General features: G+C 54.1%; 2 protein-coding genes across 5 annotated transcripts; both read right to left on the bottom strand.

Moving 5' to 3' along the window:
* Positions 1 to 254: 254 nt before the first annotated feature.
* On the bottom strand, positions 255 to 6572 carry LOC125552838 (ABC transporter B family member 19-like). The gene is made up of 8 exons (XM_087518972.1): positions 4621 to 6572; positions 4345 to 4520; positions 4069 to 4233; positions 3686 to 3981; positions 3271 to 3587; positions 2925 to 3148; positions 876 to 2804; positions 255 to 702 (listed from the first exon to the last, which is right to left on the bottom strand). The coding sequence occupies exons 1-8, from the start codon at positions 5672 to 5674 to the stop codon at positions 355 to 357; spliced, it is 4509 nt and encodes a 1502-aa protein (XP_087375098.1). The 5' UTR covers positions 5675 to 6572; the 3' UTR covers positions 255 to 354.
* Positions 6573 to 6772: 200 nt separating this feature from the next.
* LOC125552837 (protein FAR1-RELATED SEQUENCE 5) lies at positions 6773 to 11054 on the bottom strand. 4 transcript variants are annotated; one of them, XM_048716529.2, is made up of 6 exons: positions 10807 to 11054; positions 10572 to 10726; positions 9805 to 9907; positions 7409 to 9271; positions 7264 to 7323; positions 6773 to 7062 (listed from the first exon to the last, which is right to left on the bottom strand). In XM_048716529.2, exons 2-6 carry the CDS (start codon positions 10649 to 10651, stop codon positions 6982 to 6984), a joined length of 2187 nt encoding a protein of 728 aa, XP_048572486.2. In that variant the 5' UTR covers positions 10652 to 10726; positions 10807 to 11054; the 3' UTR covers positions 6773 to 6981. The 4 variants fall into 4 exon arrangements, with proteins under 4 accessions (XP_048572486.2, XP_087375099.1, XP_048572487.1 ...); XM_087518973.1 differs by having other exon boundaries at positions 10572 to 10652; XM_048716530.2 differs by having other exon boundaries at positions 6774 to 7062; positions 9805 to 9915; positions 10572 to 11054.
* Between the last annotated feature and the right edge of the window lie 303 nt (positions 11055 to 11357).

The following is an 11357-nucleotide window of genomic DNA, read 5'->3' as shown; positions in this document are numbered from 1 at the left end:
GCCACATCAAGCCGCTTAATTAACCCCATCATCTCCAAGAGCAGCTCGCCTGTCTCGTCGAACAAGATTTCTCATCTTATTTGCTAAGTACAGTTTTTCTCCCTAATTTTGTTTTCCCTCCATTTCGCGGCATCATTATCAGGCGTCCGGCTGGAGTTCATATATTGTGAAAATGGACGTCTCATCTAATCCTTGTATTCTCGCAGAGTTTATTCATCATCTTGTGGTCTAGGTAAGGTAACATTGCCGAAATAATATATTGACTACCTACTAAGAACTTGGTCACGTAAAACACGTCAAAAAATAATGTTCATATTACTGAACACTGGGATCAGTTCGTAGTTCTGTACTCCTCTACGCGAAGGCCTGCGCCTCGATCTCGGCCTTCACCATGGCGGCGTAGAGGCCGTCGCGGTGGTTCGCGAGGAGGGTCTCGTGGCTGCCGAACTCCACGGTCCTGCCGGCGCTCACCACGGCGATGCGGTCGGCGTCGCGGATCGTGGAGAGGCGGTGCGCCACCGTGATCGTCGTCGCGCGCCGCGACACTCGTCGCAGCGCCTCCTGCACGTGCTTCTCGGACTCGAGGTCCAGCGCGCTGCTCGCCTCGTCCAGGAGCAGTATCCTCGACTGCTTCAGGACTGCTCGCGCGATGGCGATCCTCTGCTTCTGACCACCTGACAGCTGCACCCCACTCTCCCCAACCTGCCAAAATAAGCAGTTAGTATATAATGTCTAAAATGTGTGAAAACCATGTAAACAACATCTTAATTTACAAAATGTTTAGTTTTGAGTAAATACAAGTGTTAAGATTGGCATTGGAAGTTGAGATTTGTGAGCAGTTTTTTTAAGAACAATTTGTGAGCAGTGGTACCCACTTGAGTGTCGTAGCCTTGGGGAAGCCCAGCGATGAACTTGTGGATGTTGGCCTCCTTCGCAGCATTCTCGATTTCGGCCCACGCGGCCTTCGGGTTGCCGAACCCAATGTTTTCCCTGATAGACCCACTGAACAGGGCCGGCTCCTGGCCCACCATCGCGCACTCCCCCCTGAGCCACTTGAGGTCCAGCTCCCGCACGTCCATGCCGCCCACCGTCACGGTTCCCCCCAGCGGGTCGTAGAAGCGCTGCACCAGCCACACCACCGTCGACTTGCCGCTCCCGCTCGGCCCGACCACCGCCACCGTGCTCCCGAACTTCACGCGCAGCGAGAAGTCGTTCAGCACCGTCACGTCCGGCCGCGACGGGTACGCGAAGATCACCTTCCTCAGTTCCACGTCCATCGGCTTCCCGTCCTTGATCGTCCGCCGCTTCGTGCCCTCCTCGTTGATCGTCGGCCGCCGCTTCAGGATGGACAGTATGCCGGCGATGGCCGTCGGCGCGCCGGAGGTGTCCGGGGCGAGCCCGGCCAGCTGGCCGACGGAGAAGGAGCTGAGGACGAGGATGAGGAAGATCTTGGACACGTCGCCGAAGGTGGACCAGCCTTTGGTGATGAAGTAGGCGCCCGCCCAGAGCGTCACCGTGTAGGCGCCGTACATGGCGCCCTGGGAGAGGCCGAGGATGATGCCCATGTACTGCGACTTGCGCTGGGCCTTGGCCGAGGGGCCGTCCAGCGCCCGGTTGAACGTGCCGACGATGCCGCCCTGCGCGCAGAGCGCCGCGACGGTGCGCACGTTCGACACGGCGCCCGCGGCGATGCTGCTGGCCCGCGCGTACGCGGCTTCGTCGGACCTGGCGCCGACGTTGATGAGCAGGTTGAGGTAGCTCGCGCCGAGCGTGAGTGGAGTGCATGCCATGGCAATCAGTGTGAGGCGCCAATCCAGCCCGAAGCATATGCCGAGGCCGACGCCGGCGGAGCCCACGGCCATGAGCAGCACGGCGTACCGGTCGCCGAACATGGAGCGGAAGGCGATGGCGTCCCTGGCGAGCCGTGTCACGAGGACGCCCATGGCATTGTCTTCCTCGTCGAACCACGCGGGCTCCTGGCGCATGATGGCGCGGAAGAGGCGGTCGCGGACGCGCATGGTGAGCCGGGCGCCGGCCCAGCCGCAGAAGCCCTGCTGCCCCGTCATGGTGAGGATGCAGGCAAAGCCGAGACCCACGACGGCGAGGGCCAGGTACCCGATCTGCCGCCTCATCTTGTCCGTGTCGGGGTCGAAGTACACCTGGACGGCCTGGCCCAGGAGCAGCGGGAACACGGAGAACACGGCGCCGGCGTTGATGCCCATGAGAAACCCCAGGATGAGCAACGGCCCTTCCTGCCGCTGCAGCTCCCATATGTCAGAGACGCTGAACTTGGCGGCGGCCTTGCGGCCGCGCGCGTCCTTGGCGTCCGCCTCCTCCTCCTCCTGTATCGCGCGAATGCCGCCGTACCTCGACTTGGAGACCGACACGTCGTACCCCGAGTTGTCGGTGAAGCTGTTGTACCCCGCCGCGCCGGGCGTGCCAGGGGTGCCGGGGGCGACGGCAGGGTCGGACCTGCCGCCGTCGGAGGCGAGCTTGACGAGGCCGGCGTAGGGGCCGGCGCGGGCCATGAGGTCGGCGTGGCGGCCCGACTCGACGACGGCCCCGCGGTCGAGCACGGCGATGGTGTCGGCGTTGCGGACGGTGGCGAGGCGGTGCGCGATGACGAGGACGGTGCGGCCGACGGAGAGGCGGTCGATGGACTGCTGCACGACGGCCTCGGACTCGGCGTCGAGCGCGCTGGTGGGCTCGTCCAGCAGCAGGATGCGCGGCTCCCGGATGATGGCGCGCGCCAGCGCGATGCGCTGCTTCTGTCCCCCCGACAGCTGGGTCCCACGGTCACCAACCTAAATAAACCAAGAAAGAATTTGTTTAGGAGATTCTGGCGGGCCCATTGACAGAGACAGACTAGTGAGGCCATCATCAGCATCGGCATCATCATCAGTTTGGTTAATGGATCTAGTCACCTGCGTGTCGTAGCCGTCGGGGAGGCCGAGGACGAAGGTGTGGGCGTTGGCCTTGGTGCAGGCGGCGATGGCCTCCTGCCTCGTCGCGTTCTCCTTGCCCATCATCACGTTCTCGATGATGGAGACGGCGAACAGGATGGGCTCCTGCCCGACCAGCCCGATCTGCGACCGGAGCCACTTGAGGTTCAGCGACCCCAGGTCCTGGCCGTCCAGCGTGATCGTCCCTGCACACAACCAACACGATACAGTTTGCATGAACTTCGCCGGCCGATCGATCATCCATCGTACGTGCAACCATGGTACGGTGGCGCACGGGAATGAGCGGTTCCATGGTGATTGTACGTACCTCGGGTGGGGTCGTAGAACCTCTCGATGAGCGCGAACACGGTGGACTTGCCGCCGCCGCTGATGCCCACCAGCGCCAGCATCTTCGCCGCCGGGACGATCAGGTTCAGGTTGTAGAGGATGAGCGACTCCGGGCGCGACGGGTACGCGAACTCCACGTCCTTGAACTCCATCCTGCCCCGCACCGCCGACAGCGCCCGCCCGCCGGCGCCGTACGGGTCGATCTCCGGCTCCCGGTCGATGATCTCGAACACCCGCCCGGCCGCCGCCGTCCCCTGCGCGAACTGCGCCGAGTACGACAGCGACAGCGCCAGGCCCCTGCACGCACGAACGCACACCATTTCCAAAGTTACAGCCAGCGAACAAGCCTAGTGACAGAGAAAGTGATGGCGCGTTGGCACCGGCGTCGTGCTTGCCTTCCTCCGACCATGACGCCGAAGAAGCAGGCGATGGCGTCGCCGCCCTTGATCTCCTGCTGGGCGACGAGCTTGGCGCCGTACCACAGCGCCAGCGCCCACTGGGAGTAGGTGACCAGGTAGATCATGCCCATGCCGGCGCCCTTGGCGAAGCCCATCTTGACGCCGATCGGGGACGCCTTGCGCAGCCACTCGGCGTACCGGTCGGCCAGCCGGTCCTCCATCACGAACGACAGCACCGTCCGGATCGAGCTGATCGCCTGCTGCGCCACGCTGCCCGCAGGTTGGTACGACGCCTAGTTGATCCATGATGATCAGAAGTTCAGAACCAAGTCCAGACTGCATGTTTGTTTTCCATCAGTCTATGTTCAGACACTAATTACCTCTTCGTTGGCGGCGAGGCCGCCGTATATGGCCTTGTAGGCGATGCCGCAGGCCATCATGACCGGCGTGACGGCCAAGACGGCGAGCGCGATCCGCCATGAAGTTCTGAACCCGACCACGTAGCCGAAGATGAATGTGAAGACGTGATGCACAAACCCTGCCATCTATATATAGATGCACAAGTACAGCAGTTCAGGCAGAGTGCTACGAGGATTCAGATATATTTTGCCGATCGATACGAACAACGTGCATCAGCAATTGGTAATCTTGGTTACCTTCTCCCCCATGACTTCCTGGATCTGCGCGACGTCGCTGGAGATGCTCTGCATCACCTCGCCGGTGCTCACCTCCGTGTCGAAGAAGCCGATCTCCTGCCGCAGCACCGCCTTGAGGTACTCTCGCCGCACCCGCAGCGCCGACCTCTCGCCCACGATCCTCCAGCACATGATCTCTGCGCCAACCAACGCTCATCAGTACTAGCAGTAGATCCATGCATGACGAATGACATGTCAGTGTGCCATGGCTCAGAACGAGAGGCACGATGTGCTCACCGAGGTACGCTCCGATGACGACAACCACGGCGAGGATGACCATGTACACGCTGATCTGCCGGACGTCATTCATCATCTGCGACTTGTCGGAGGCGACGATCTTGTTGACGAAGTTGCCGAAGAGGTACGAGTACCAGGGCAGCGAGCCGCCGTTGATCATGGCGCCGATGCACCCGAGCACGAGCAGCACGACGTCCATCGGCGTCGAGTACTTGAACAGCCCGGTGACGCTGACCGGCTTCCCGGCCCTCAGCTCGACCTCGCCGTCGTCGTCGTCCTCGTCGTCGAACTCGTAGCCGCCGGCGTCGTCGTCGCCGTAGTACCGGCTCCGGCTCTGGCTGTAGGACGTGGCACTCACGTCGTAGCCGAAGCTGGGCACGTCCCGCTGCACGGGGGCGGGGGTGACGTAGAGCTTGTTGTGGTTGTCGCGCGAGAAGGAGACCTCGCGGGACACCGGGGTGCGCGCGCCGGCGCCGGCGCCGTATCTCACCATCGCCCTGTCCACGGCGCCGCCAGCGCCAGCAGGGGCGACGGACGCGGCGATGCTGCAGTCGTCGTTGCTGGCGAAGGAGACGTCGGGGGCCACGGCGGCGGCCCGGCTCGCGTCCGTCACGACGCTCTGCAGCTCGAGCCGCTTGCCGGCGACGGTGCTGACGGCGCCGCTGGGCCGGTGCACCGTGGACATGGACGACGAGCGGTCCCTGTGTGTCCGTGGCCCGGACCGGCGGGACAGGTAGTAGTCCCGCGCCGTGCGCTGGAACAGCGCCGGGCCGCGGCGGGAGGCGGCGTCGGAGCCGGCGAGGCCCCAGGGCCCGACGGCGGCGCCGAGGCCGTGCGGCTGCGCCCACGACGTGTCGGGCTGCCAGGACACGGAGCTCTGCCACGACATGTCATCGTAGCCGCCACCCCCCCGGCGGCGCTGTCCGCGCGGGGCGCGCCCGCCGGCGAAGGAGGTGGAGTTGTCCGGGGTCGGGTAGGGGCTGCGCGCGCCCTGGCGCCGGCGGGCCTGCCCTTGCGGCTGCGGGCCGGAGCGGGAGAAGGAGAAGTCGGCCATGGTCGCAGCTCCAGGAGGTGGCGTTGGGTCCGATGATAAAAAGGGGTTCCCGCTCTCGGGTGTAGCTCCCGATGCTCGCCGCTTGGTCGCCAGTCGCCGGACAGACGGCACGGCCCTTGGGCACGACGCCGCGCGCTGTGTCCCTTTTCTACTGCCAGGTGCCTGAGCCAGGATCAGCAACGGTACATTTGCACTGCGATTTGACTGTTTCGTGTGCGGTGACGTGAGGAATGCGCCGTGCTTGACATGATTCTGCCTGCATATGATACGTACTTGATGATTTACCAAGTCCGAGCTGTGCGGTGGGCATAGCTATGCGCGACGGCTTCGACAAATGGAGACGGAGATAGGAACCCTGTTGCCAGGCTCCACACGATGCTTGTTTCTTTGATGTGATCAAAGCTCTCAACGCCGATGTCCAATGGATTATTATTGTTTAATGGATGAATGTACTCGGATATGTACTAGACAGGGTTGGGAGTATAGCAGCCTGCCACCAAGAACACATCTTCGTGTCGATCGCCTGGAGCGTGATCCGCTGGCCTATGAGCTGAGCCGCGCGAGACGGTCCAAATTTCGTCACCGGCGCCCACGACGCCCCATGAAACCCGTCCCAGAATATCCCCAGCTAGCCTACGAACAGCCCGTCATTTTCTTGCAGTTTCACGACCCTTGTATACTACTGCAGTAAGATTTGGAAAGCAGCACTATGATTATCTGACTCGCAAAGCAAGCGAAAAGAAAAGAACAGTATGATTATCTGCTGTCTTATTCGTTTCAAAACACGGTTCTTCAGGTAGTGCTGCGCCGGCCGGTCAATAGCTTAATGTTTGTTTGGTCGGTCATCTTCCAAGTGGCGAGGAAACAGCACTGTTTCATCACCGCTGCTTACCTAGAAAGTGTCATGTTCAAAGGAAAGCAGGCTCGTGGATTTCATCTATTTGGTTAGGTGCACTCACCCAGTCAAGCCATGGGAATCAGTATGCACAGCCTCTACGGCCGGCTGAAAGATGAGTAAAAATGAGCAAAGCAAGTCTGCTCAGGTGATGAATCTAGATGTACAAAGGATGAGTAAATTGCATAGTAGCAACTCTATATTTCATATTGGCCCGTTCAAAATGCTAGCAGCTTAGTTGGTTCATAGTTCGAATCTTTATTACCACTCAGAGCTAACCGAATTTCTACACCGAAACAACTCCAGTCAAATTACTTGACTATTATTACTACTTTACAACAGACAGTCTATATTTCTACTACAAGAATTCGGGGTTTTTGGAACAACAGGGCGAAAGCCTAATCCCAGTTTCTCATTCAAAACCCGTTTCATGGTTTAGGGGGAAACCTCCGACAAATGGCTGCTGGTTCATCCCGGCTAAAGGGGTGTAGCCCTGTAGTAGGAAAACTAGAAGTCAGAAAAGCGTAAACTATTCCAGTCTCTATAATTTTGTGAGTAGTTAATCGGAGGTGGAACAGCACTGAGCACATGTTAACAATACTGTGACGAAGGTAAAACCAATAATCATGATTTGAGAAGTTAAAGTGCTGTAAACAACTTTACATATAAATTCAGTTCAACCAATGTGCCATACCTGGTTTCCATTGGCATTTCCCTGAAGGGCTTGGTGGCCGAAGCTAGAAACAGAAGCGGCCTGTGATTGTCATGTGTACCATTCTCAGCCCGAATTAAGAATCAGAATTAACTTCTCAATTATATGTTTTACTTGATCAACTTACATGGTCATGGTCATTATTTAAGTGTGATTGTGGTTGATTTATAATTGGCACAGGGACATTTAAACGAGAGCTTGGAGTTTGCAAAGCGCCATCACTCAAGAACTCTTGATTGCCTCTGTCTGCAGACTTTGCATCCTTCGTCCATCTTCTCATCAAATATTTTTGTGGCAACTCCTTTATATTTCTGAAATCAAGGACTTTCAGCACATGGCAACACTGGATACCCATTGATTCGAATTTTTTACAACTGCAAGCTACAGATAAGTCACTGGAGTCAAACCTAACATAGTGTTCCCCAGGTCTATCTGTTACTGCTACTCTATAGTCCGATGCAGTTCCCGACTCCCCACAACTGTAGATCACTGAATCCACAAACATCTCAAACTCTCTGCGAAATTTTTCAAAAACCACAGGTGTGTATATGTTGGCAGCTTGTTTCAGCATTTTCGAGGGAGGTATTCTCGGGAAGCTTTGGCTTGCATGAAAATCAGCTTGTAGCTCTGCATAGCGATGCTCATCCAACACTCTTTCATAGTGCTTGAAGAAAGACAAAAAATCAAACTGTGGACTCAAGTACTTTCTCAAGACATTGCTAACACACTCTAACTGCAATGAACCATTTATATCTGCGGTGAATACATGTCGATTGTACGCTGATGCCCATTTATCTCGATCTTCGAATAACTTATGAAGCCATTCATTGTTTCTTAGATCATACTTCTCTAGCATGGTTCTCCATCCTACCAAGAAACCCTCTTCATCCTCATAATCATAAACACATCTGCTGAAATCCTTTGCAAATGTTTTAGAGCCTTGGAAGATGTGATTAAGGTGTTTGACAGTGTTTTGGTACACTTGCCATGGGCAAAGACAGTGAATTGTACTTGGCCATACTGCACTTATGGCAGCACTTGCTGCAATTGATTGATCTGTCAAGATTGTTTTTGGCTGCTTTCCATCTGTAGCGATCTTGAACGTGTCAAACAACCACTTGAACGATTCCACTGATTCATCATAAAGCAAAGCAGCACCAAATATGGAGATTTGCTTGTGATGATTCACTCCAAGGAAGAGAGTTAATGGCCTTCCATGTGCATTTATCTTGTAGGTTGTGTCCAAACAAACCACGTCACTGAAGTAGCTGAAATCAACTCTAGATTTGGAATCGGCCCAGAAAATGTTGGTCAGTTTGTCATCCTCATCGAGCTGGACAGCATAAAAGAAAGACGGATTGTTTAGCTGCATGCTCTGCAGGTACTTCACAACACCTCCTGCATCACCAGGTTGCATATTTTTCGTACGCTTTGAACAAAGGGAACTTCTGTAATCTGCAGGGAGGAAATTAACATTTCTAAAAGCTCCTGCCTGCTGTCCTAAAGAGCCACCAGAAAACCTTGACGGTGTTGTGGAATCTTCTGAGGAATTGCATTCAGTTGTTTGTACCTCAGTAAGCACCCTCTGAGATCTCAGCATATGCATGGTTGATGGGGGTGCTGGCTGATGGTTATGGTCTGCTACAAATTCAGCAATGCGATATTTATTATAGGATGTAATCTTAATTATCATCCGTGCGGGGCATCCTATTCTTGTTTCTGGCCTTGGCCTCTTAACTTCATTAGCTCCTTTTTTGTCCTTACGGAAACCCTCCCTCGAGCATACAAAGGTCCTTGATCTTGTGATGTTGTCAGCTGATTTGTCCGATGAACTCTTACGAACACTAAAGCCGATGTGTCCAGCATACCTGTTATAAAATTCATATGCTTTGTCTTCATTGTCAAATTCCATGCCGACTTCAGGCACCATTTTTGCAACAGGAACATCATCTATGGGGGTGTCAGAATCAATAACTTTTCTCAATTTTCCCTGCTTGCATCCAAATGATTAATGATTTAGCATGCTAAACAAAACATAACTGTCGGGATATAATATACTCTCTGCTTATGTTGACTATGTATATGATCTTTTTAAGAAACATTTGACTATGTAAGGTGTTGGCCATGCTATATTAATACAAAATATGCCGCTCTACTATGAATCAACGAGAATCGTTATGTCAAAAGTATATGCAAGTTTAAAATACACAATTCAAGCTCCAGAAAAATTGAAGTCAACAGAAAAGCTCTTCTGACCCATACTAGCCAATGTTCATCAAGTAGAAGAACAACAGAGTTTTCACAGGAACATTATTTTTTAGTTCAGTACAGAGCACAAGACAAACCTTATAGAAAGAAAAACGATGGGTGATTCAATGCGATTTGAATCTATGAACAAGCACAGGAATTGTAGGCCCTATAAGCCACAACATGAGTGAGCGAAATTGATTAAACACACTAAGCCAACACAGATGAAAGTGAATAAGTACCAAACATAAGTGGTCATGAACACACAGTGCCTACCTTTGCCCATGCTATTCCACATGCATTGCATAAAGTCCGCCGTCCCATCGGTCCACGACGCATATGAGGCGTTGCATTTGCGCTAATTCCACAGCGTAGGCATCTGAATAACTATAACAAAGGAGTTAGAAATTATCTCACTGCCACAGGAATGCAGTGTTGAGGCCCTGATTGAAGAAAAGAAGTAAACATGTACTAAGTCACAGCATTCTCTTGACACTACAAAAATCACACACATTTTACACCCTTGCTATTGCATAGTAAGAGGCAGAGTATTGTAGACAAAATAGAAACTCAACTATTGTGTGTCATATGCAGTGGCCATTCATGGATGATTACTAGTTTCTCACACCCATGAAATGAAAAGACGGCAAGACGCTATACACTATGCAGTGAACAGGTGAACAGCTGGTCACTCTGTTAGTCTATGAGTGCAGGTCCAATTTCCTCAACTACAGAATGCACCTAAAACAAAGGTCCCATTTCCACAATTGCAGAACGCACTCATGTAAAGGCTAAATGGACTACCATTATACCTATAATACGTATTATCAACAAATCTCTATTCTCACACAGACAAGATTTAGCAGTACACATGCTGAACTTTTACTAGCCTCCAAGCCACACGGTGACACTTCCTATTTCGCATAGATTTGGGCACATCCTCTTCGAGTTAATGTCAATGTCAAAATCGGTTGCGCAGACAAAAATCTTGGCACTGGACAGCTGAATGTAAAAGACAGTATATGTTCCTTTGGTTTCTTCACCTGGTAGGCTCGTCCACCCTGTCGTCTCCTTCACCATCGCCGACACCGACACCAATGCCCCCCTCGCCCTCGAACTCCATGCTTACCAAACAAGAACCAGAGAAGCGAAATTTAGCTGGGAATAGGCACCCCGCAGGAAATAAACCTGCCACAGACTGGAGGATGGATGGGATTGGAGTATCCGTCCTAGAAAGAAAATGGACCAGAACAGAGCTCTCGGGACAACCCAAGCAACCTAGAGTTGGTCGGCGACGGAGGAACCGATCCAGGTACGGTGGATCGCCACTGCGGCGAGAAATGGCGGGAAGCGGCGGGGGAATCGGTTGGATTCGGGGGTTTAAAGCTAGGGTTTTGGGCGCTGGTGCGGGGCAGGGAGCCGGATTGGGATTTGGTGTGGGAGATGGGATACCGGGGGCACGGCGACGGCCGACGGAGCGCTCTACGCCTGCCACGCGCGCACCGCCTGCTACCAAAGTGGGCATATCGGGTAGTTCGCCTCTTTTTCTCTGTTTGAGCAGGGGTAGTTCGGACATTTACGCCCTGTTCCGCGCCGGAGCGGAGCGGGCCGCAACCTATTTTCTTGGAGTGACTGATGGGTCGCTCCGTTCGCTCCGCGAAGCTGAATGACTGCCGCTTAATTTTCAGTAAAGTTTTCTTTTTAGCAGAATTTGCAGTAAGTTTGTCCATGCAATTCAGGCAATTGAGCGAAGCCGTGAAGGGAAGAAGTTCAAAGCGACAACACAACTTTTTTCGAGAAGAGCAAGAGTACATATACATTGAAATTGT

Source organism: Triticum urartu, chromosome 4A (genome assembly GCF_056163025.1).
Source record: "Triticum urartu cultivar PI428250 chromosome 4A, HENAU_Tu73, whole genome shotgun sequence".
Taxonomy (NCBI): Eukaryota; Viridiplantae; Streptophyta; class Magnoliopsida; order Poales; family Poaceae; genus Triticum; species Triticum urartu.
The sequence above is the reverse complement of the archived record's forward strand: the minus strand, read 5'-3'. Positions and strand labels throughout refer to the sequence as shown.